We start from the raw sequence: 26512 nt of genomic DNA, 5'->3' as shown, positions 1-26512 counted from the left end.
AATTAGAAGTAATGCTTATTATTTTGAAAAAATGCCTGCCTGTTGAGCAGGTACCAGCTCTGCCAAATGGGATGGAGCAGCCTCAAACCAGATGCTGACAAGATTTTCCTGATCTCCCTGTGACCCCCATTGCAGGAGGTGAGCTGGCAAGAGGAATTAGCAGGGATGGGGAGGAGAAGATGGTTTGTTTGTTTCTTCTTGCTTGGATAATGTGTGTGGCTGTCAGGGCCGATGTGTTTTTGTGACACTCGAGCTGCCACTCCAGCACCGCTCCTTGCGGGCTACATACTCATCTTTTATAGGGAGGTTGCTGGTGTGGTGAGAGGCAGCCTCTTCATAGAAAGTCAGCTAAGCATTGCTGCACAAACATTCAGAGGACTCAAGTCTTTTTTCTCCCCTCTCTGAAGAACCCTTTGCCCATTTTTTTTTTTTTTTTCTTTTCTGAAGGCTGAGAAATGCCTCAGGAATGCACTTGCTCACTCTCCTTTTGCAGGCCAGCTCTTCCGGTGATGTATTAATTAGCTGGAGCACTGCACACTAAGGAGCAACTGCAGGCTGATCTCGTTAAACATTAATGCTTAACTAGAAAAGCAAGAGCTGTTAAAGATATGCCACTCAAGGTTATCTGTATCTGAATGTAAAAGAAGTCAATGGCTAAGCTACTGGCACTTGTGTTTCCAGAGTGAGAAGGGCCGAGTAGCTCAGATCCCTTTTCCAGAGCTGGCAGGGAACACCTCACCTGCAGATGGGTTTCCATGCTCCTCTAATTGCCTTTAACATTGATCCCAGCCCTTTCCCAACAAGCATTCCTCTCTCAAGGAGACAAATGGACCCACGTTGCTTTTTCAACCTTTTTCATGCCTTGTTTTTAGTGGTTAGGTCCAAAAACCAGCACAGGTCTGCTCCTTATCCACTCTTTAACCACGACCAAATGATTAAGGCCGATATTTTCAAACATGAAAGTTTCAAGTCATGTAGCTACACCCCAATGGAGTAATCCAAATCAGTGGTTGCCTTGATTATTATTGAATTTGTTGGATATTTTAGGCAACTCCATTCAAAAAAATTGATCTTATCACAGTTTACTTCAGTTTATCCTTGTGTTGTAGTTCAGCTTCGATCGGGACCAGAATACGCAGTCTCTCTCTCACTCCCACCACCCTCCAAGAGAACAGGGAGAGATAATAAAAGGAAAAAGGGTCAAGGTTTGAGATCAGGACAGGGAGAAAATCCTTAAAGTTACCGTTATGGGCAAAACAGACTCGACCTGGGGAAAACTATTCATTTATTACTAAAAAGAAAGCAGGAGAATGAGACAGAGAACGAGATAACCTCCCTCCACCCCTCCCTCTTCCCAAGCTTAACATTATCTCTACCTCCTTCCCCCTCTCCAGTGGCACAGTGGGAAAGAGGGAATGGGGGTTATGGTCAGTTCGTCACACATTGTTTTACGTCGCTGCTTCCTCCTCAGGGGAAGAACTCCTCACATTCCTCCCCTGCTCCAGCGTGGGGTCCCTCCCACGGGCTGCAGTCCTTCGTGAAACTGCTCCGGCACGGGTTGGTTTTCCACGGGGTGCAGTCCCTCCAGAACAGCTGTCCCAGCGGGCCCTCCACGGGCCACAGCCTCCCTCAGGCATCAACCTGCTCCGGCATGGGGTCCTCCACGGGCTGCAGGTGGATCTCTGCCCCTCCGTGGACCTCCATGGGCTGCAGGGGGACAACCTGCCCCACCATGGTCTTCACCACGAGCTGCAGGGGAATCTTGGCCAGGAGCTGCATTACTCCTCCCCCTCCTTCTTCACTGACCTTGGCATCTGCAGCCGTTCCTCTCACAAGAAAAATTCTTCACAACAGGCAGGAGATGCCTCTCAGGATCTCTTCACATCTCATCTCCTCTCCACTTCTTGCAGCCGGGCTGGGCCAAGTCGGGCCCAGATGGCTGCCTGGTGGGAGGCCAGAGGGTGAGGCCTGCAAGGCCCACAAGGCTCATGCCTCCCCCTCTCTGCCACTGCTCCATGTCTTCACATTGTCTCTCCTTTTTTTTTCTGTTTTCCCCTTCTTAAATACGTTATCGCAGAGGTGTTATCAGGGAACATTCTGCTACCAATTGGCTCGGCCTTGGCCAGCAGCGGCTCCGCCCTAGGCCCGGTCAAGTCCACTGGACAAAGGGGAGCAACTTCTAGCAGCTTCTAACAGAAGCTACCACCGTAGCCCCCACTCACTAAATAAAACCAGAACACCTTGGAGGAACTTTTTAGGACAGTTCTTTATATTGCAAGGTTTGACTGATACTAGGAAAAATATCACTACTACCTCATGAGAAACTTTCAGAGTGCTTATTTGTTCTTTAACTAGCTGGGAAGGCCGGTGATGAAAGTGGATTGAGCAAGAACCTCCTGCCTGAGAAGCCCTGCTCCTACTCTTCTTCAGGCATGTGCCGTTAAAGCCTGACTTTGCCTGAGTGGTTACTGGCAGCGCTTCTACCCTTTCATTTGCACAGGCAAAGATGGGATTTTGTATACACTATCTTAATAACTGTCTACATGCAAATCAAGCACGGAGTTTTGCTTTAGTTTTTATGCTCTGCTTTCCAAAGCGTTACCCGGCACAGCCAGTGTATAGGATACATTTCAGGATCTATAGTAGTCATAGCAGCCTTCTAATTTACTTTCTGCCTTCACCTTCTCTCCAATATAATAATAAAGACACAGCAGCCAGTATTTTTCCTTTACATTCTGACTGTTTGCATTGTGCAATTTGATTGCAATTGATAATTCATTAACCATTTCCTATCATGGTTAATATTTACCCAGCTTGCTACTGTGCAGCAAAGGGTGATGGGAGGGGCAGGAGCAGGGAGGTGAAAGATACAGTCAGGGAAGCACAAAATGTATGGGAACACCAAGTCTTCAGAATGAGATTTTTTTTTCTTTTCTTTTTTTTTTTTTTTTAAGACAGATGTTTCTGTGGTGCTGCCGCCAGCAGTTCTGTAGGGCTTGTCTTGATCTTCCTAAGCCAAACGCTCCTTGGTTGTCATCGTCACAGCCTCAGCTCTACAGAAAAGTTTTTCTCTGTACCTCCAAGCATTGCCTAAGGAAGTGAAAGTGAAAGGGTTACTGTTGCCCTGTTGGGATTTTGTTGTTGTTGTTGGGGATTTTTTTCGGTCTCCTAGTGTAATGCTTCCTCAGATCATGCTTAAAAGCCACAGTGCTTGATTTCCCCTCTAATCGTGTTAAGACTGGAACTGGAGCTGCCTCTGCTGCCTGGTCCTCCTCCTGCCGGTGTCTTCAGACATTATATCACAGCTCCCAGGGCTGCTCGCTGACTCCAGCTGGTCTCCCTGGGGGGATGGAAACCAGGTTCCCTTCCCTGTGGCAACAGCAGTGCCCACATTTAAGAAGCTGCAGTGCTGAGCCGTGACTGCATTAGTTCTGCTACATTAGAACAGAAGGAAAGAGCATAATTTAATTCTCTGGCCTTTATACTGACACCTGAGGGCCACTAATTCACTGTCACATATTCTCAGTGAAACCAAACTCTTTAGCATTCAGATTTTTTTTTTTTTTTTTTTTTTTTTTTTTGCAAGAGCAGAGCCTTGGAAAGCAAATGCCCATTTTCCAGGACTGGAGAAAAATATCTCCTTGCAAGCATCACAGTAGGTCAGGATGACTCACTTTTGCCAGTGTCCACAAGGGATGAAAGATCACACCTCTCTTTTTTTTTTTTTCTTTGAAATAGATAAATTGATCTCTGATCTTTCATTTTATGATTAGCACCATCAATAAAAAAGTTGATTCACAGTGACATATGATTGGCCATAAAACATTTATTCATCACAGGCTATGTTTGAACATCATTCAAGGGCTTTGAGCCTATCAGATACTTCAACCCACTGTCTTCGCAAGTGATAGGATCAAGTAGTAGCATTTGCTATGCCATAACTTCCAAGAATCAAACCTTGCTTGTGTTGTTTGTGCATGAAAACCCATTAGGCTAAATTAATCCTAGGGTAAATGTACAGACTTCAACAGAATGTTATCAGGGATAAATTAGGCCTGTTGATTTTTCATGAGGCTCTTACCTGAATAAAGAAAATAGAGTTTCTCCTCTGTTTAGGTCTATTGTTCTTCTACTGCAAGCGTCACCATAAACACCTTCTTTGACCCTGAATTTTTAAACCTGGAAATTTTGCATTTCTAAAAGGATTAGAAAACATACTCTTTTTTCTCCCCACAACTTTAGAGGTGCCATTACACAGTGGGATACATTTCCCAGAATTTACACATCTCCAAACGTCCTTTTTCAAAAATCAAATTAATAGATTGCCAGAAAAATTACAGGATTCCTATATTTTAAGGTGGTGGTTCTCCTCCAGAGAGTATCCTCATCACAAGGGGTTTTCTCCATGTTAATTAATTTCTAGAGAAATAATTTTGAGAAGTACAAACTGATTTGGGTTTTTTGAGCTGATCTGGCTGAGATAATCCATACCTTTCTGTTTCATGCCAAGAATTTCTAGCATCACCCCTTCCTCTGAGCCCTCAGGTGGGTGATTTAGAGTTACTCCACAGCCCCAGAAGATGTGGTCTAGCTGGTTAGTGGCATGGCTCTTCAGAAAAGGGAGATGTGATGAATTCTGTGCTGTTCCCTGGGAGGGTGGGACATAGCTGATCTTGGGTATGGAGAGGCACAGCCAGGTATCTGTAACCACAGGTGGCTTCTCTCCATCATCGTGATATCCCAGATGATCATGGGAGGAGAGGGAAAGGCAAGCATTTAGAAAGAAGTCTCTATGCCTAGAGGTCTGAAAAGAAGTCAGAGACCTCAGGTTGTACCCAGACTTCACTGGGGCATCAGTGTGTTGCTTAGGCAATATTCTTGAAATGTTTTTACCTCCTTAGTCTTATTTGTTCCTCAGCCACTTGGAACTTTTCTGGTGCCTCCCATCCTGAGTGCAAGTCTCAAACACATCTCAAACAGCAATGCTTTTGAGCGCTTGATCTCCATGTCTTTGGAAAGAGAAATCATAACCTTTAGGAGGTGAATTTGGAGGCTTTTCCTGTGACCTGTGATGTTCAGGTAGTAGTTCATTTTAGCTTGAATTCTAGAGGGTACTAATCCTCCAGCTGCTGCCCCAGCTGAGGTCTGGGTCTGCAGAGATGGGACTATTTCTGTGGTTCATCAGTGGCATTCAAAACCCAGTGTGACCTGTGGTGCCATAGCAGTGTGGTGTCATGTGTGGCTGCAGGGGGGTACATGTGAGTGTCTGGGTGCCCTTTTGGATGTCACTTCACTGTGTGTCCTAGTGTGACAAGAGATGTTTGTTTGTGTTCTGGGCTGCATGGTTAAGGAAACTTTGCCATTAAACCCCTGATCTCTCTGAATACACCAAATCTTGGTTAATTTGCATCCTTTATAGTGTTCTGATTTAAATTTTTATATTTAGAAATTAAGAAGCATCCACTCATTCCTTAAAAACCATTAGATAACTGTCAATTGAGAATAGACTTTGCTTAATAACTGACTGGCTTGGTTTTAACCACTGTTCTAAATGGCAACATGTCTGCAGACTCCTGAGTCATCATTTTGCATTTCCAAATGTACCTTGTTAGTGGAAGAAATATTTATATTTACTCAGAAATGCCAACAGAGGTTCTCTATGCCCTTCTAGCACACATGGTGGAGGTCTAGGGACTGAACACAAGCAATATTAATTTCAGGTATAAATCTGTTGTACTTCTTGAATATTTCTTGAAGTGTGTTTCTTTTTCAGGACTCTATTTATTTCTTAGTTTTAATGCATTTTGGGCATTTTCACTATGTACATCATCATGTAGAGGGATGGATGGATCTTTTGCAGAAGGTAAGTTATATGAGATTTCCTCCCCTTCCCCATTCATGATTTCAAGTTTGTGCCTTTAACTTTTCTTTATCTTGATAATCACTTTAATTCCTGCACTTCCCTGGGCTGTGGTAAGGAACTATGATTCTCTAGCACTTTGCCATTGCAATGCCTTCTGTGGCATTTCATAGCAAAATTGAAAGGAAACCTAAAATGTTTAAAACAGAATTTTACTTTGGAAAAACCATCAGATGGGAACATTCATGCAGTGCATGGCGCAAGCCCTTATTTAAGTAATACAAAACACCAGATGTAAACTTCTTAAAGGCTCAAGTGTGGGATTTGCAATGTAATTCTTCTTTTTTTTACATGCATGCCTTCCTTCCCAGAAAACCCTACAAAACCCACTGCAGAACCTGTCATTGACAGCAGAGATAAGGAATGTTCCAATGCTGAAACATACCCTAAAAATGGAAAGGCCAATATTGACTTGCAGCAAAGCTTAAGCCCTTTTAAACTCACTCCTGGACAAGAAGAGTCGATGTCTCTTTTTTAAAAAAGTGCTGCTGCTGTTATACAGCAGGCTGTTAAACTATGCTAACAGTCGTATATTTTCTATTCAAAACTGTACTGCTGTGTATATAAACACAAGAAGGTTTTGTAGCTGTATATGTCCAGATTTTTGACATGTGTGGGTGGAGCCGGCATAGGGAAGCCTATTTGGGAGTTAGGAGCAGCTGCCCTAATGGAATACTATTGACTTCAGTTACATCAGGGGCTAAATACAGATCGGGCAGCAATGTACACAGGGCTGTGTCTGACAGCCAGGACAGAATGTGCCGCTCAGCAGACAGATGGATGGACATTGTTCCTCATGTTGCCCCAGCCTTCCTCTATTGCCATCCCCCACCCCTCTTCCTCCCTCACTCCTTCCCAGTTGCAACCCAGAGTTGTGGTTTTGAAGACAAAATCTGCATTTCCAGCAGCATTCTTCAAAAGCCCTTTCCCTGCCTGGACCAAAACACATGTGCCACGTCTGTGCCCTCAATGGGAGGGTCTGTCACTCTGCTCACCTTCATGGAGAAGCAGGGGTCACGTCTGAGACTTTTTCTTCATTCTTTGAGGATGGAAAAGCTAGACAGGAGCCTGTTCTTTCTCTTATTGTGAATGAGGATAAAACCTTTCAAGGTGGAGAGGTGGGCCCGTGCCAACCTCATGAAGTTCAAGCAGGCCAAGTGCAAGGTCCTGCACATGGGTCGGGGCAATCCCAGGCACAAATACAGGCTGGGCGGGGAATGGATTGAGAGCAGCCCTGAGGAGAAGGACTTGGGAGTTGTCGTAGTTCAGCCCCGATCGGGACCAGACTACGCAGTCTCTCTCTCACTCCCCCCACCCACCAAGAGAATAGGGAGAGATAATATAAGAAAAATGGCTTAAGGTTTGAGATAAGGACAGGGAGAAAATCCTTAAAGTTACCGTCACGGGCAAAACAGACTCGACTTGGCAAAAAGTATTCATTTATTTCTAAAACTAGCAGGAGAATGAGACAGAGAACAAGATAACCTCCCCCCACCCCTCCCTCTTCCCAAGCTTAACATTATCTCTACCACCTTCCCCACCCTGAGCGGCACAGGGGGGAAGAGGGAATGGGGGTTATGGTCAGTTCATCACACGTTGTTTTACGCTGCTGCTTCATGGTCGGGGGAAGAACTCCTCACATTCCTCCCCTGCTCTGTTGTGGGGTCCCACCCACGGGCCACAGTCCTTCCTGGAACTGCTCTGGCGTGGGTCGTCTCTTCCACGGAGTTCAGTCTCTCCAGAACAGCTGTCCCAGTGGGCCCTCCACAGGCCACAGCCTCCTTCAGGCATCCACCTCCCCTGGTACGGGGTCCTTCACAGGCTCCAGGTGGATCTCTGCCCCTCCGTGGACCTCCATGGGCTGCAGGGGGACAACCTGCTCCACCATGGTCATCACCACAGGCTGCAGGGGAATTCTGGCCAGGAGCCACGTTACTCCTCCCCCTCCTTCTGAACTGACCTTGGCGTCTGCAGCCGTTCCTCACAACAGGCTGGCAGATGTCTCTCAGGATCCTTTTTACATCTTATTCACTTCTCATCTCCTCTCCACTTCTTGCAGCCAGGCCGGGCCGAGTCGGGCCCAGTCGGCTGCCTGGCGAGAGGCCAGAGGGTGAGGCCTGCAAGGCCCATGAGGCCTGTGTCTCCCCCTCTGCGCCTCTGCCCCCGCTGAGCTTCTTCACGTCTTCTCTTCTCCCTTTTTTTTTCTGTTTTCCCCTTCTTAAATACATTATGGCAGAGGCGTTATCACGGGACGTTCTGCTACCAATTGGCTCGGCCTTGGCCAGCAGCGGGTCTGCCCTAGGCCTGGCCGAGTCCACTGAACAAAGGGGAGCGACTTCCAGCAGTTTCCTACAGAAGCTACCACCGTAGGCCCCCCCTCACTAAACAAAACCACAACAGGAGTGCTGGTGGACGAGAAGCTCAGCATGAGCAGGCAATGCACTCTTGCGGCCCAGAAGGCCAACCACATCCTGGGCTGCTTCAAGAGGAGCGTGGCCAGCAGGTTGAGGGAGGTGATTCTGCCCCTCTACTCTGCCCTGGTGAGACCCCACCTGGAGTACTGTGTCCAGTTCTGGAGCCCCCAACATAAGGAGGACATGGACCAGTTGGAGAAGGTCCAGAGGAGGCTACGAAGATGATAATAGGGCTGGAGCACCTCTCCTATGAGGACTGGCTGAGAGAGTTGGGGCTGTTCAGCCTGGAGAAGAGGAGGCTCCGGGGAGACCTGATAGCGGTCTTCCAGTACCTCAAGGGGGCTACAGGAAAGATGGGGAGAGGCTGTTCAGTAGGGCCTGTTGTGACAGGACGAGGGGTAATGGTTTTAAAATAGAGGGAGGTAGATTTAGATTGGATATTAGGAAAACATTTTTTACCCTGAGGGTGGTGGAACACTGAAACAGATTGCCCAGAGAGGTGGTGGATGCCCCATCCCTGGAAACGTTCAAGGCCAGGTTGGATGAGGCTCTGAGCAACCTGATCTAGTCGGGGATGTCCCTGTTCCTTGTAGGGGGGTTGGACTTGATGACCTTTGAAGGTCCCTTCCAACCCTAACCATTCTATGATTCAAATTGGATTTGAATGGTTTTTTTCTTTCCCCTTCCCATCCTTGACTGCTATTTTTAAACTGGGATAGCACTGATGTTGAAAGGGATGCGCTCATCCTGACAGGCTCTATGGAGGAGCATCGCAGGGTTACAGCGCTTCTCAACGCAGAGTTGTTAAGGAACTATGAAGACTTGGCAAGCTATGAGGGTGCTGAAGGCAATGCCTAAGGTGCCCAGAAGTTCAAATGGCCTTTTTTATTTTCCTTCCTGGGAATGAAAGTCCAAGGCTCTTGCATCACAGGAAGTGACAGTTTTGAAGTGAAGCAGGCTTGATAGTCCAAGTGCGCCAGATTTGTGATTCTCTGGGAGAAAGGAGTGCGCACGTCCCCTTGACACTGTGTGTTCCTGCCGATTTAAATCTAGCTGATGTGCACAGACAGGACCTGTGTGGTGTCCCAAATGGTTTATGGATGCACAAACCATTAAGGCCAGACTTCTCATCCTCTATGCTTTCTCCAGAGCACAAGTTACAGAGAATCATCTAGTTGTATATACAATGCTTAACACAAAGCAATATTTTTTACGAAAAGAAACATTTAAAGACTTTGGGGTGATAATGAACTCTCCAGCAACACAAGGCAGGGAATGATCCCAGTTCTAGGACTCATTTTACTTTCTCCTTTGTAATCTATAAGAGGTCTAGAATATTGTACCTTTGCTTTCTCTCTTATCTCTAGTCCTTCCACATTCACTGAGCATAGACACAATCAAGCAAACCTGGGCTATGTGGGAAAGGACTGCACATGTTATTCCATTTGGTAAATTCTTATTAGAGCCCCTTTACAGTGCTCTGAGCCTTGCAGATACTGTACGTTTTTGATACCTGCTCCTCTTTGCTTACACAGAAAAAGTGCATATTCCCTCCCCATTCAGTCTTTGGACAATAATTTTTTGATTTAGAGTATGAAGAGCGAAGCAGAGTGAGTACATTGTCCTCTTAGATTTATAGTCCAGGAGATAGGTCACAACCCTTAGCTACTCTAAAAATGATCTATACTTCAGGGGCCTAGGGGACAAACCTGAGCTATATATCTTAATACGTCTCAAGCCACCCTGGGCTGTGAATGTGGTACTGACCTGAGGCAGTCTTTAAGCAGTGACATCATACCATGGGGTATGGAGTGTGAGAATGCGAAGGACATTGTCTCTTGGAAGCTAATATTGCACCAAGAGCAGGGATTGATGGTCCCAAGTCCCAGTGGCACTGCTGATCCCATCGGGAACATCTGCCCTCTTTATAAGGAGTTTTACAAGAGTAGGGAGACACGTTTGATTGTGTGTGAGGCTCCTCCAGCAGTGTTGCTCTCAGTTAATGAGATTTCAGTTCCACGAAGTGAGACTAGGAGCTTCATCCATGTGAGATGTTGTGCCGTCCTCCACCATGGCTTCAGAAGAGCATTGCTGCCAGCTCTGCCATGAAGGCTGGACCTCCAGCTGAGCCTCGCAAGTGAAGCCACTTCACTCCTTAACCCATTTTTTTCCTATCTGTGCAGTCAGCTGCAGCAAGGAGTGCTTTGAACCGCCAAAAGTGGAGTTTGAGCTATTCTGTTCAGAGGCAAAAATTCACCCTTCCTCCTCCTCCAAGTGCTGAAGTCAAACTCCGGGAAGCCCTGCTGTGACTCTGTAGTCAGATTGCCAGGAGTGAGTGAGCCCTATGCTGCACCACAGAGGTCCCTTCTAGTCCTGTAGTCCGTGAGCAAGTCCTCTGAGGCTTAAAAGCATCCACTGTGTTGAACACAGGGTATCCAGCATCTTCAGCTCCTGCTGAAGTCATTTGGCTATTGCAAGCACCAAGCCCCATCAGGACTGACCCTTGCATGCCCCAGCCCAGTATATTGTGGGAGCACCTGGATAACCTCTGGATTGGATTATTTTTTTTCATCCTGGAAGCAAGGAAAGTGCTAGTTAGACATGGAATTGGAAAAAACAGAGATGAAAAGTTTGGATTTGTTACTAGATGCAGAGTGATTTTTTGCTTGCTCTTGTCAGGTGTCCTGCGATGTGAGAAAATATTACAAAGAGTCCTTTCCTTGCATAAGTTGTGCTTATACTGTGATCTGTATTTCTTCTGCCTGCTTTAGGCATTCGGAGCACACACTCTGTAAGATGCCCTGCAAGTTTTTATTGCATCTTGCTCAAAAGGACACTTTATTGACTTCAGGCACTCATGTCATAAGCAAAGCATTTGTAAAAATTAAGATACGATCTTACTGCTGTGTTGTGGGTTGCTTCGCTTTGTGTTGCAGATTATATGCTGAAAATCATTCCCTGACAGTCACAAAACCAGTGCATCTTGCAAGGGCTTTCCTAGTCTTAAGTACTGGGCATACTGCTGGAACACAGCTAAAGCTGGAATGAATTGAAGTGTGCTCATTGTATGGAAATATCTGTGGCCTATGGACTGATGCAATACTAATTTTGAGATGTTCCAGATGCCCCTTAACGGTTCGAGCCCCCTTAATGCTCTGCAGCTGCTGTGTTTTGGAATAGCTCTTGTTGCCGAATTTCTTAATGAATAAAAGCAAGGGTGGTTATCTGATGGACAGGGAGAAACCAAGTATTGCAAGTGAAAGTATGAACACAAAGGGATTGTGAATCACCGTCCACTTATGCTTAATGTTTGATTATTATTTTTTCTTTCCTATGTGCCTGGTTACTATCTTTCTAAAGCAATCCATGCTCACGTTTCTCCAACGCTTAGAATTAAATTAACGCAGCAGACACCCGCCCCCCACCCCCACCCCCCAAGCTCCACAACGGGATGCTCACACTTTTAAATGTGTGAGCAGCTTTTGTGTCCATTTGCCATCATTTCCACTTTCCATCATGTTTGACTTGCTCCAAATAAAAGCTCTGGTGCCAGGATTTCTGCTGGCTGAAACAAGGGTGAAGTTCTGGCCTGATTAAAATCAATGGCAAAGCTCCCAGTGGCGAGTAGGAGAGTACTTGGAGGATATATGCAAAGCCATCATACATAGCAATATAATTATGACCATTTGACGAATGCTAAAGTTAGAGATCAACAAGCTAGCAGCTATAAATAGCAGTGATTTCTGCTGATTCTTAGTTCTGTTATTTTAACCATTATTGAAAATCAATTCCTTTCCTGCCTTTCAGGATAGCTAAAAGCACATCACCAGCTCTCCTGTAGTAGAACTTGAGCATTTTGTTATCTTAGAATAAATATTATCCTCCTAACTGTGCTGTTGTGTTGGCATGCTTAATATTTTCCACACGTACACGCAAAACCTGTTAACATGTTAATGGATTTCTTTGCTTGTCAAGGAAAATTTTGCCCCCTGCAATGACAGCTTCAAACTCACACTGCAAAAGGGCAGGGCAAGCAGGCGCTCAATGGACAAGCACGACACACTTCTCCCAGCAATAAAGGCTTCAGTCTCGAGTCGGGTGCCTTGCCACTCCGATCTGCAGTGCTGGTTTAATCATGTTAATGCGCTGTCTGATTATGGTAAACACCACATATTATTCAAATTAAAAATGTATATTGCCATTCACATAGTCAGTCTGCAGATGTTTTTACACATTAGTATTTTCTAAGCTGAATGCCCTCTGCTAGGCACTGGAGGCTGGGTATCACCCCATTAGTTAAAAAGGGAGGTGGATGACCATACATAGTAGCCGTCTGATTTGGAAAGTGTTTTACTTGGCACGCTGTTGGGAAGAAAATGGTTTCTCTGAAGCAAAGTTGTCCCTGCAAAATCCCATGTGAGATGCAGATCTAAAACCAGCCCTGCTACCTTCCTCATTAATAGGGCAATCATGACCAGTGTGGTCTTGGTTGTGTGAGTTTGCTTGCCTGGGGTCACACCCACCTTGAGAATAGAGAGATTTCCAGAGTCAATAGCTGAGCAAAGAGCTACAGGTTTGGTGATTCAGGCTCTGATCCTTCTCCTCATGATGTTCACCAATTCTTGCTTTCCCAAAAGCTGTCCTTGCTTGAGGGCATCTCCAATGGTAGATGCCCAATCTTTAGGTGGGTTTCATCAGAAGCAAGAGGCTGCCGCTATAGTGGAAAGCAATCCCAGTCCTGGTTACTGTGCTGGTGGACCTGCAATTATATGTCAAGGATGCCTAATTAGACACAGAAGTTTTTGAGATGGGCCCAAGCTAGAAAGTATGTCCCTAAATAGAAATCTGCGGTTCCTCTTTGTGTGAGATTGTTGGGATTGTTAGGATCATATCCTGATAGTCTGGATCCAATGACAGTGACTGTGATGGTTTAGCCCGAGTCACCACACAGTTTCTTGCTCACCCTCCCCCTCCCCAGCAGGAATGGGGGAGATAATTGGGAAGGAAGGAGAACTCGTGGGTTGAGATGAAGACAGGTTACTAAAATAGCAAAGGAAAATTACAATAATAACAGAATATAAGGATATTAAAACATACAAAGTGAACAATAAGTGTTTTCTCACCACCCAATGTCCCAATGACCGATACAGCCCGTCCCGAGCAGCAATCACGGAAACAAAACCGAGCAGCAAGCAAAGGAGCAAAAGGGAGCCAGCAAGGTAGAGGGAACGATGCCAGCAAACAAAGGAGAAAGATGGATGCCAGGAAGGCAGATACCTGCCTTGGCCAATCCCCACTTATATACTGAGCATGACATTGATGGCCTGGAACGCTCTCTTTGGCCAGTTTGGGTCAATTATGCTGTCTGTCTTTCTCCCAGCTTCCTGCATCTGCACATTAGCGAGACTTGGAAAGCAGGATGGTGTCCTTGGTCTCATTCACAACAACTGGTATCATCAGGGTGTTTATGAACATTCTTCACACACGAAATCCAAAACACACCAGCTACTGAGAGGAAAATTAACTGCATCCCTGCCAAAACCAGGACTATGACGATAAATAAACTCATGATTTTGTGATCTTGTCAATGATAAGAAAGGAAATGAACACGATATATAATAATAGTAACAACAACAACAACAATAACAATGATGTTATATTGCCTCTCTGTGCTATCAGATATCCAATGTGGCTTCTCTTGTAGGAGTAGGATCATGTTCCAACTATTCCATATGACTATATACAGTCAAAAGATTTACTTGGATATTTCAGTGCATGCCACATTTTTATACCACAGTTATGGGTTACAGAGGAAGCTACTGGGCAGAGTGAAAACATGAGAATACTTTACAGAACTGCTTAACAAGTGGACAATCCAGAAAAGACTGTGCAATGCAATGTATATCAATAAACAGATGGATTTTACTGGCAGATGGGATTTTTTTTCTGTTCAGAAATGGGAGTCGTGTGCACTTGGCTCCACAGTTATGTAATTGGGCGCATAAAATTCTATCTTTTTCATTGTAGGCATTTATAGTTTCCTTTGAGGAGATTTCTTTATTCTTTTTTTTTACCTGTGGGATGCAAGAGTAGATGCTTAGACTTGTATACTTAACATGCTCTGTTATTCTTTTGATTGCCTCCCTATCCTTCATTCACTATGGTTCAAACTGGAAAATTACAATGGAAAGGACTTCTGTGTCTTGGGATTTAATTCTTTTAGGGAACAGAAAGAGTTCCTTGCGTCAAATTATATTATGTTTCAGCTGTCCCAGGTCATTTGTTTGTTTGTTTCTCCCTGTTTGATTTGTTTCAGTTTCTGGGAATGGTTCCCAGTCACCATCGCCTTGTAGAGCTGGACTAGACAGGAGGAGCCGGAGAAAGAAGGATTTTCAGATGTACTAATGAATTCAGAACTTTAACTCAGCAATTATCCTCTACTGGTTTTGAAATGGATTGGAACTGAGTATTTTGTAGAGGTGAATGTGAGGAAATGGCTGTTCTTGAATTTGTGTGTTGAGGGAACACAGTTAGTAATCATATGTAGGTGGTGATGCCTCGACTGGCTGTAGATACTATTTTTTATACAAAGACCTTCAAGAAAAAGGTCTCTGGGTGATTTCACATGATCGTTTATCATAGATAATCAGAGTTAGAGCAGATAGCTTGCAAGTAACCTGTTGCCTGCTGTATTTATACCCTGCCTGAATGTTAAAAATACTGAATGTATTGATAAATTGATTATTTGATCAAACTTTACAAATCTTTTTCAATAGATTTGACCACATGTGGTGGAGGTCAAATTTAGGTTTGCTAGTGGAGAAGAAATTTAGGATTAAATGGCACAAGAAAAGCGCTGAGTAATGTGCTCTTCAGACAACAAGAAGAAAAAGTTGCTACCGAAGCAAATAAATTAAGCAGCTGTGATGAAATAATTTCATGCTGAATACAGCCTTTATGCAGAGCAGAGGGAATGAAGCTGATGGAGGTGTATATTGAGCTCTTTTCAGGATGTGTGAGATACAGCATCATAATGGATGTATCATAAAGGGCAAGGGCATCCGTTCATCTGCACCAGTCCTGGGCTGTATAGGGTTGTTCCCTTTGCCATACTCCCCCAGGGAAGGGGAAAAGGGAAAGCGATCCTGCCATGTGGTTCATGCACCTTGTTGCATCCCTGCTCCATACCATTGCATCCAGATCACCAGCACTTTGTAAAAAGCATGAGTTCAGAGATTTCTTTTAGCTCTCACCCTTTTGTTCCCTGTTTTGACAAGTGGCAACAAACCAGGCACCAAAAAGGAGTCTGGAGGCGATGCTAGCAGGCTGCTCTCTCCATCACCAGGGCCTTTGACAGCCTTCGTGTCCCATGCTTCCTTTCCCATCATTCCTCTTCCTCAGTGCTGGACCTGTGGTTGAATTGGTGCTGTGTGATTGAAGTGCTGCTCAAGGGACTGTGCTGGGCTTTGTTCTGCCCGGGGACCTCTGGCCATTGATCAGGGCAGACAATAATGGATGCCCTGTGCTCCAGGGAGGAATATCTGCCTTTTTCTCCAAAGGTCCTGGCTGTGGCTGGGGAGGACAGGCTGTAAATTTAACCTATCTCCTGTAGCAAGAGGCTGGATGCTTAGTCACACTTGAGCGTCTGGTAGTGTGCAGAGGCCCCGTTTGATAATGTCATACTTATTTCAATAGATATGGCTGAGAGGTATTCATTACTGTGTAAACAGGGCTTGCAGGAGGCAGGTCTCCTCTCTTCCCCCACCTCTGCCCCAAGGTATGGGGCCAGCTGGCTTAATCCACCCCAGGGACCAGGGGACCAAGAACACTGGTGCTGCAGGAGGCACCTGAACACCATAAAAAAGCAAAACAAATGAGAAAGTACTGCCACTTGCCACATTTCCAAAGAGCCAAGGTGACTCAGGGACATTTGCTGGGCCCCTATCCTTGAGCTGAGATCCTATGGTGATGGTCCCTCCATCTCTGAGGAGGAAGGGCTGGTGAGGTCACTCACTGGGGACCTCAACTGGCTCCCAGCAGCAGAGACTGCAGATGGCTGCACTCACCTGTAGACTACCACCACTTGAGGATTTTATAATAATACGCAAAAAAACCGAAGTCTCAACTCACAACTGGGATGCGAAGAGATGTCTGTAGGAGGGCTCTCGCCCCTGATGTGCTTGGCTGGACATTTTTGTAAAGAAAAAGGAGAAATGGGACCAAGTGGGAGACAGGAAAAGGGGCTACCACCCACAGAAGTTATGCTTTGCTTCTTCTAGGAGACTGTTTAGGATTGTGTCTTGTCTTGGAAGTAAACCTATTAAAATGGAGACACTGAGCAGTGTGGATGGTATGGTGGGTATGCACATACCTGGGTCTATGGGCCTGAAAGCTAGGGTGAAAAATACACCTGTAAAGATGAACCTGAAGCATGGTCCAAACAAAAGACCCAGGGAATGCAGGTGAGACTGCAAGTCTTGCTTTGGCCCTGACCCAGAGCCAAATGCTACTTCCAAACACCTCACTCTTATAACGAGTATGGTGTTGGATTAAAATAAAAAAAAAAATGTGAGCTTTGCAGTGTGAAAACTGTTTGGTAGCATCCTGCAGTGCTTGAGGAAGGGGAGAAGGACAACAGCCTTGGAGATAGGAGGCAGGTGGGGGTGTCCATGAAAACTTGCTCTGATTTGGTTTCTGGAAGACCCACTGGTCCCCCACCTTCTTGGGGTCCTTGGCAGAGAAGACTTTCTCTATGCATAGATTTTTATTATTTTATCTTTTGGGGGTGTATGTGGTTTGATTTGGTTTCTAGAGTTGGTGTCCTCACTGGTTTGTGATTATCTTGTCTATTTAACCAGGCTGACTGGTACTGCAGCCTCCAAGAGTTTCTTCAACACACATAAGCAAGTCGAAGGAAGAGGCTGCAGTGCAGACCTTGGGCTGCAGGCAGTGCCTGGACCCTGCTCCTGGGGCAGGGACAGGCAGCAGCCCTGCCTGCAGAAGGTGTACCCAGGTGGAGGAGCTCCTGCGGCAGGTGGCTGAGCTGCAGGAGGAGGTCAGGAGGCTGTGGGACATCAGGGAGGCTGAGAGGGAGTTGGATACTTGGTTCCAGGCACAGTCTGCACCGGAACCGCAGCACCCAGTGAACCAACCAACCCGCCCCCCCCACTGACACACGAGGTAAGTAAGCAGGCAGAAGATGCCAATGAATGGAAAGTTGCAAGGGCAAGGGGCAGCAGGAGGAAGAAGCTTCCCCTGAACCCCGAGGTGCCCCTGCAGAACCGCTTTGCCGCTCTGCAGACTGAAGAAGTAAGACCCAGCACCTTGGGGGAGGCACTGGAGCCATGCAAGGTAGCCCAACCGGCCCGTGTGATAACTAGTGCTACCAAGAAAAAGAGACGAGTGGTAGTAGTGGGTGACTCCCTCCTGAGAGGTACAGAGGCACCCATCTGCCGACCTGATGTGCCCTCTCGGGAGGTGTGCTGTCTCCCAGGGGCTCGTATCAGGGATGTCACCAAGAGAATACCAAGCCTCATACAGCCCACGGACTACTATCTGTTGCTGGTGTTTCATGTGGGTGCCAGCGACACAGCTGGCAGCAGCCTGAGAAACATCAAAAGGGATTTCAGGGCCCTGGGTACAACAGTCAAAGACTCTGGGGCGCAGGTGGTCTTCTCGTCAATCCTCCCAGTGGAAGGGCAGGGGCCTGAAAGGGCCAGATGTATCTGGCAGGTCAACTCATGGCTCAGGGAGTGGTGCTGCAGCCAGGGCTTTGGGTATCTAGATCACGGGGCGTGCTTTGAGAAGCCAGGTTTACTAGGGGCGGACAGTGTGCACCTAACTGAGAAGGGGAAGAGTGTGCTTGGCCAAAGACTTGCCAGGCTCATCCGGAGGGCTTTAAACTAGTGTTGCTGGGGGAGGGGGAGCACAGTTCAGCCCACCGCTGTCAGCATGGTGCCAGTGCCAGCACCGAGGGTACAGAAGCCGGGGAAGGATCGCAGGTAAGTGCAAGGGAACCTAAACTGCAGACCAAAAGAACTCCTGCTGCTCCAGCCAGCAAGTCGGCTTTGTCGGGGGCCCAGCTGGAGTGTCGATATACCAATGCACGCAGCATGGGGAACAAACAGGAAGAGCTGGAGATGCTTGCACACGAGCAGGGCTTCGACCTCGTTGGCATCATGGAGACGTGGTGGGACGACTCGTATGACGGGAGCGTCGGCATGGAGGGATATAGGCTCTTTCGGAAGGACAGGCAGGGGAGACGAGGAGGGGGTGTCGCTCTCTATGTCAGCAACAGGCTGGAGTGTGTGGAGCTCCGCCTGGGGATGGAGGAGGAGCTGACAGAGAGCTTATGGGTCAGGATAAGAGGATGGGGACAGATAGGGGACATTATGGTGGGGGTCTGTTACAGGCCACCTGGCCAGGAGGACAGAGGGGACGAGGCGCTCTATAGGCAGATAGGAGCAGCCTCGCAGTCACAAGCCCTGGTCCTCATAGGGGACTTCAAGCACCCCGACATCTGTTGGAGAGACAACACGGCAGGGCACAGAAAGTCCAGGAGGTTCCTGGAATGCGTGGATGACAACTTCCTCCTGCAGGCGATAGAGGAGCCGACAAGGAGGGGTGCCATGCTCAACCGTGTTCTCGCCAACAGGGAGGGGCTGGTGGGGGATGTGAAACTGAAGGACAGCCTTGGCTGCAGTGACCACGACATGGTGGAGTTCAAGATCCATGGGGCAGCGAGGAAGCTAGGCAGCAAGCTCTCTGCCCTGGACTTCAGGAGGGCAGACTTTGGCCTCTTCAGGGACCTGATGGGCAAAGTGCCATGGGAGGCGGCCCTGGAGGGAAGAGGGGCCCAGGACAGTTGTTCCATATTGTTCTGGTTTTGTTAGTGAGGGGGGGCCTAAGGTGGCAGCTTCTGTAGGAAACTGCTAGAAGTCACTCCCCTTTGTTCAGTGGACTCGGCCGGGCCTAGGGCGGACTCGCTGCTGGCCAAGGCCGAGCCAATTGGTAGCAGAATGTCCCGTGATAACGCCTCTGCGATAACGTATTTAAGTAGGGGAAAACAGGAAAAAGAGGAGAAGATGTGACGCAGCTGAGCGGGGGGCAGAGAGGGGGAGGCGCGAGCCTCATGGGCCTTGCAGGCCTCACCCTCTGGCCTCCCGCCGGGCAGCCGACTGGGCCCAACTCGGCCCGGCCCGGCTGCAAGAAGTGGAGAGGAGATGAGAAGTGAATAAGATGTAAAAAGAATCCTGAGAGGCGTCTGCCAGCCTGTTGTGAGGAACGGCTGCAGACGCCAAGGTCAGTGAAGAAGGAGGGGGAGGAGTAATGCGGCTCCTGGCCAAGATTCCTCTGCAACTCGTGGTGAAGACCATGGTGGAGCGGGTTGTCCCCCTGCAGCCCATGGAGGTCCACGGAGGGGCAGAGATCCACCTGCAGCCCGTGGAGGACCCCACGCCAGAGCAGGTGGGTGCCTGAAGGAGGCTGTGGCCCCTGGAGGGCCCGCTGGGACAGCTGTTCTAGAGGGACTGCACCCCGTGGAAGAGATGACCCACGCCGGAGCAGTTTCACGAAGGACTGTGGCCCGTGGGAGGGACCCCACGCTGGAGCAGAGGAGGAATGCGAGGAGTTCTTCCCCCGACAATGATACAGCGGCGTAAAAAACAACGCGTGATGAACTGACCGCGACCCCCATTCCCTTTCCCCCCCCCCCGTGCCGCTCGGGAGGGGAAGGTAGTAGAGATAATGTTAAGCCCGGGAAGAGGGAGGGGTGGGGGGAGGTTATCTTGTTCCCTGTCTCATTCTCCTGCTAATTTTAGAAATAAATGAATAGTTTTCCCCAAGTCGAGTCTGTTTTGCCCGTGACGGTAACTTTAAGGATTTCTCCCTGTCCTTATCTCAAACCTCGAGCCGTTTTTCTTATATCATCTCCCCCTATTCTCTCGGAGGGTGGGGGGAGCGAGAGAGAGACTGCGTAGTCTGGTCCCGATCGGGGCTGAACTACGACACATATTCAAGGAGCACCTCCTCCAAGCTCAGCAGAGGTGCATCCCGATGAAGAGCAAGTCGGGCAAAAAGGCCAGGAGGCCGGCGTGGATGAGCAAGGAGCTCCTGGACCAACTGAATGTGAAGAGGAAAGCCTATAGAGGGTGGAAACAAGGACAGGTAGCCTGGAGAGACATGGGTTTGATGGACGGACCACTCGGTGGATAAGGAGTTGGCTGGATGGCCGCACTCAGAGAGTGGTGGTCAACGGCTCAATGTCCATGTGGAGACCGGTCACGAGTGGCGTCCCTCAGGGGTCCGTGCTGGGCCCGGCCCTGTTCAACATCTTTGTCGGCGACATGGACAGTGGGATAGAGTGCACCCTCAGCAAGTTCGCCAACGACACCAAGCTGTGCGGTGCCGTCGACACACTGGAAGGGAGGGATGCCATCCAGAGGGACCTTGACAGGCTGGAGAGGTGGGCCCGTGCCAACCTCATGAAGTTCAACCAGGCCAAGTGCAAGGTCCTGCACCTGGGTCGTGGCAATCCCAGGCACAAATACAGGCTGGGCGGAGAATGGATGGAGAGCAGCCCTGAGGAGAAGAACTTGGGAGTGCTGGTGGATGAGAAGCTCAACAGGAGCAGGCAATGCGCCCTTGGGGCCCAGAAGGCCAACCGCATCCTGGGCTGCATCAAGAGGAGCGTGGCCAGCAGGTCGAGGGAGGTGATTCTGCCCCTCTACTCTGCCCTGGTGAGACCCCACCTGGAGTACTGTGTCCACTTCTGGAGCCCCCAACACAAGAAGGACATGGACCAGTTGGAGAAGGTCCAGAGGAGGGCCATGAAGATGATCAGAGGGCTGGAGCACCTCTCCTATGAGGACAGGCTGAGAGAGTTGGGGCTGTTCAGCCTGGAGAAGAGGAGGCTCTGGGGAGACCTGATAGCGGTCTTCCAGTACCTCAAGGGGGCCTATAAGAAAGATGGGGAGAGGCTGTTCAGTAGGGCCTGTTGCAATAGGACAAGGAGTAATGGTTTTAAAATAGTGGGGGGTAGATTTAGATTGGAAATTAGGAAAAAAATTTTTACCATGCGAGTCATAGAACACTGGCCCAGGTTGCCCAGAGAGGTGGTGGATGCCCCATCCCTGGAAACGTTCAAGGCCAGGCTGGATGAGGCTCTGAGCAACCTGATGTAGTCGGGGATGTCCCTGCTTCTTGCAGGGGGGTTGGACTAGATGACCTTTGAAGGTCCCTTCCAACCCTAACCATTCTATGATTCTATCATTCTAAGTCATTTCCCTTGCTCTGGTTATTGCTGTCATGTAGTGTAGAAAAAAAAAAAAGAAGATTAAAAAGCAATTCAGGAAACATATCACTAGCGTGAGGGGAGGGGAAGGGGAAAAAATGGGAAATTATGTGCAGAGCATTAAGAAATGGGGAGAAAACTAGTAACCAAAGAGCAGCCAGACACATGGGGCAAGGCCAAACAAGTCTGGCAAAGATGATGGGCTTGGAGAGGGAGTCAGGCAGAGCCCAGGGTGCCCTTCACATTGAAATGCATCATTTGTGTCCATCCTTGCCTGCATCCCTGTGACGTAGGCAGGAGTGAGGTCCCTTGCATCTGCATCCACAAAGCACCCTGCCAGCACCCTAGAAGGGCTCGGGGGCTCTGCAGGGACCTTGGGGCAGGAGCTGGAGGGGAATGAGTACCCTATATTCTTCTCCAACCCACTCACCCTATCTGAGGCTTTGCGCCCATGCACAATGCCCGTGCTGAGAGCAAAGCCTCACGGTACTGGAATGCCCCTCCAGATGATGCCTCAGTCTCTGGGAATAATGGATGGTGTTTTTACAACCTCTTGGAGGCCTGTTCCTGGGTAGTTGGTGAAAGGCAATACCTCAGGACCATTGGGTTACAGGAGGTTGTAAAATTGCTCCTCCCCATATAGATATTTTTGACAATGCTTTAACTGAGGAGTGTTTCCTTGGGTTTTTTTTTGTATTTTTTTTTTTAATTTTATTGCTGTGGCAATCAGTCTGTCTTTTTTTTTTTCTTCTTCCCCCTTCCTTTCCTCCCCTTTTCACTTTGACCTATCAAACTGTAAGTCTTATTTCGAGCTGCTGGGGAGGCGTTAAATGAGTGGCTGGGCCACAAATTTAAGGGAATTGATGATCTTTGGGGCTTACACTCTCATGGGTCAAATGATAATGTTGCCCTTCAGGTTAAATTCATGCATTACATAGGGAAAATGAGAAGCTTTCACCAAAGTCAGGACCAGTGGCACACAGACCAACTTTTGTTATAAACAATCATTTAAAAGCTGCTTTTGAAGAGGACAATGCAGGGATGTATAATCTTTCATTTGTCTCTTTTTGTCACATTTTTTCTCCTCTAAATTTCTGTGCCATCCTTCAGGCAGCCATTTTCTGTTTGTCTTCTGTAAACTTTTGCATAAAAATCATGGTCCTAAAGTAGATGTAGCTAAAGATAGATATAGATATGGAGATAGAGCTAAAGAGGTATATATATAACACTGGAACAGGTTGCCCAGAGAGGTGGTGGAGGCCCCATCCCTGGAAACGTTCAAGGCCAGGTTGGATGAGGCTCTGAGCAACCTGATCTAGTTGGAGATGTCCCTGCTCCTGGCAGGGGGGTTGGACTGGATGATCTTTGAAGGTCCCTTCCAACCCCAACCATTCTGTGATTCTATGATTCTATATATAGGTATAGATATAGATAGATACAGATATGATTATAGATATAGATATAGATGATATAGATTATATAGATTATGTAGATATAAATATAGATACATATATAAATACAGATATAGCTATAGTTACTCATATCCATTTTAGTGTCTTCCATACCATGGATACAACCTGAAGCCAAAAGCATGAGGTTCATGGGACTTGGAGTCTGATGTATTGTCACACCAGAGCAAGGCCTACAGATTATGCCACGCTACTAATTATTAAGAGTTTCTGCCTTCCATATTTGTTATAGTCTCCTTTCTACCCCATCATGTTCTCCTTATGAAACCCCTCTAACTCACTGCTATCTTTTCTTCCCTTTGCTTCGTAGTTCTGCTGCCACATACCAATGGCCAGTTACATTTTGTTTAAAAACAAGTATCTCAAGCTATTGAAATGGGAAGAAATTACTATCTCCTTCCCCCCTCCTTTTTTTTTCATCCTGTATTGCATTCTCAGTGGAATCATAAACAAATCTTTGGTAATGGGCATTTATTCCCCCCTGCACCCATGACAAATGAGATTGACATTATGGGTCCTTAGCTGTTACAGGTTACAAAATGATTTAAAACCTACCAAGTCCATTCAGAGAAAAGCCTACAGTTGTTTTTAGATTTTGATAAATCCATCCTTTTTTTTTTTTTTTCTTGGAGGAGATTTCAATGATTCCATAGGTTAAAAAAAAAAAAACAGAAATTTTGGCTCACAGATGCAAAGAGGAATTGTCTGTAGGATGAATATGAAGAGAGGAAGGACAACTGACCCCAGTGTGTTTACAGTCACTTCTCTGCCTTCATCCACCAGTGGCTCAGAGGAACACTTACGTATACACCATTTATAGAGCCTCGTACCCAAGTTTACTCTTGGGAGACAGAAGCAAGAAAGTTGCATCCTCACAGAACAGCACCTAAATTAATTATGGGAGTGATGCTCCTTAGCTCAGGCACAACCAGATGCTCACGCAGCTGTATACTGCCTTTAAAACCCCACCGACTGTCCCCGCAGAGCATCCTCCAGCCCACTGGCTACTGGCTTGGGGCAGCTCTTCCTGCCATGGATGTGCAGAGCGGAGCAACACCAACAGGATTTTGGGCGACTCTTACAGTCCTCCTAATAGGTCAGGGTTGCAGTGCACAGAGGAGATGGCATAAGTCGGAGGTAAGGGGCTGATCTCCAGTAATACTTTGGCTGAATTTGCATCTGAATCTAAGTCAAAGATGGGAACATCTCTCCCACCACAGTGCATAAGGCTTAGGTCATGTCTCTCTCATCCAAGAAAACATTGACTTGGTTGGGCTTTATTGCAGGCATAGGCTTGGTCCCTGAAATGGTGTCTGTCTCTGGAAGAACAAGAGTACTTTGACTGATACTTAAATAGATAGTGTTCAAGTAAAAAAAAAAAAAAAAAGACATCTGTGGAAACTATAAACCCATACTGCTTCCAAATATGTGACTTGAAATTGTTTGTAGTGGCCTCACATTCAAGAGCAACGAGAGGTCTGGAAAGAAGATACCAGATAAGCATTGCTACCACTGACAGATCCAACAGATCCAGGCGGTTTCCCAGCTTTCAACCCAAAGTGTAGAATTGCCATTTAGCAGTCTCCTGTTCAGGGCCCAGCGGGGACAAATTCCTCACATTGGCACCCCTGGGAGCTCAAACCCCTGCTGTTGAGCCCACTGAGGGATTGCTTGAATGGGGATGAGTGACTGTTGGCTCTGGGCCATATTTCCAGGATCAAAAGTTGCCTCTGCCTTCTGGCAACCCTCACCAGGGAGGCTTATTGAGGTGGTGAGGCAACAAAGGGCTGTGTCTCACTTTTCTTACCTAGTATCTTGCAGTATTTAAACCGGAAAGGCCATATTATAAACGTGGCAGTAGGTGCGGCAAAAAAAGTGAAATTAATTGGCAACTGAGACCACTCAGTGTTTTGAGATGGGAGCCGTTCTGTGTTAAGGATGTTTCTGGGATCTTGATGACAATTTCTTCACCTCAGGCTCCTGAGTGATCTCTGGGGAGCTTAGAAATCAAGAGTTTACTGTTTTCTCTGAAAACAATTGAGTTTGCCAGTCTTTACATGATCAGGCTTCAGATACCAATGAATTATTTATGAAGGTCATGTTGGATTTGTGGGACAACATTAGCACTTGCCTTCAAGAAAAGCAAGCCTTCTGTCAGGAAATTTCTTTAAGAAATGGATTATTATTGCTATTATTTTCATGGGATATGTCATTCAGTGATACCGGGTGAGTGCTGGGTTGGTAGGCTGGATGTTTGTGTTGGATATTTCACCTCAGGTAATTACTGGCTTTGCATTAGGTGACCTTCAGTGTGGACACTTCTGACAAGAAAATATATTTGAGATCTCACAATAGCACTTTATAGTTGCTTCAAATAAATAAATGAGGATTTATCTTCCCTGGATCTCCAGACCTAGGAGAAAGAGATCACTTACCGCAAGGCCACTGAGAGTTTAACAAGCTAACAACGAATAAATATTCAAGATAGGGTTTTCCCAGGTGTTGTTGTCATGATGATCTTTTCCTTCGATTTAACAAAAGAGAGAAAAAAAATCAACTTGCCAAGTTTTCTGTTTTGTTTTCATCTTATTAAGGTTTAAATGTAACTTCTTTTAAACGCCAGTGACTTCTTTATTTTACTTTGAATTATCATGTCATGGAAACCTACCTTTCATTTTCAGGCAGAGCCTCAAAACTCAGTATCTTGATTAATAAAATATAAAGAGTTTATGCTATCTGTTTCTCCTGATTTGAAATAGCAATTTTTCTGTTACTGAGAAGACAGGTAGCATTGCTAAGAAAAATAGATAGGGAATGAGATATGTGGACAGAAATCTCTGTCAGAAACTTTCTGGGTGGCATTGATCAGATTAAAATAACATAACTTTGCATATCCTAAAGTCATGTCACGTCTGAGACAGTTACTCGAGGTCTTTCTTAGATAACTGTCATAGTTCAGCCCCGATCGGGACCAGACTACGCAGTCTCTCTCTCGCTCCCCCCACCCTCCGAGAGAATAGGGGGAGATGATATAAGAAAAGCGGCTCAAGGTTTGAGATAAGGACAGGGAGAAATCCTTAAAATTACCGTCACGGGCAAAACAGACTCGACTTGGGGAAAACTATTCATTTATTACTAAAACTAGCAGGATAATGAGACAGAGAAACAAGATAACCTCCCCCCACCCCTCCCTCTTCCCAGGCTTAACATTATCTCTACCACCTTCCCCACCCTGAGCGGCACAGGGGGGAAGAGGGAATGGGGGTTATGGTCAGTTCATCACGCGTTGTTTTACGCCACTGCTTCATGGTCGGGGGAAGAACTCCTCACATTCCTTCCCTGCTCCAGCGTGGGGTCCCACCCCTACGCCACAGTCCTTCCTGGAACTGCTCTGGCGTGGGTCATCTCTTCCACGGAG

The 26512-nt window shown here is 47.0% G+C and overlaps 1 protein-coding gene across 5 annotated transcripts in view; it reads left to right on the top strand.

Annotated features, from left to right (window-relative positions):
• Window positions 1-26512, top strand: part of LOC104480483 (SET-binding protein) — a 287448-nt gene that overhangs the window by 83922 nt on the left and 177014 nt on the right. For 2 of the 5 annotated variants that reach the window (XM_086769716.1, XM_086769714.1), the window contains exons 3-4: window positions 3106-3112; window positions 24641-24653. The exons of 2 other annotated variants lie outside the window; for them this stretch is intronic. In XM_086769716.1, coding sequence (XP_086625842.1) covers window positions 3106-3112; window positions 24641-24653 — 20 coding nt within the window. Of the gene's footprint in view, window positions 1-3105; window positions 3113-18809; window positions 18822-24640; window positions 24654-26512 lie in introns of all 5 variants that reach the window. One more of the 5 variants, XM_086769713.1, reaches the window with a different exon arrangement.

Source organism: Chlamydotis macqueenii, chromosome W (genome assembly GCF_036417535.1).
Source record: "Chlamydotis macqueenii isolate bChlMac1 chromosome W, bChlMac1.mat, whole genome shotgun sequence".
In the NCBI taxonomy this organism is placed as follows: domain Eukaryota; kingdom Metazoa; phylum Chordata; class Aves; order Otidiformes; family Otididae; genus Chlamydotis; species Chlamydotis macqueenii.
Note: the sequence above shows the minus strand (reverse complement) of the source record. Positions and strands in the feature narration are given on the sequence as shown.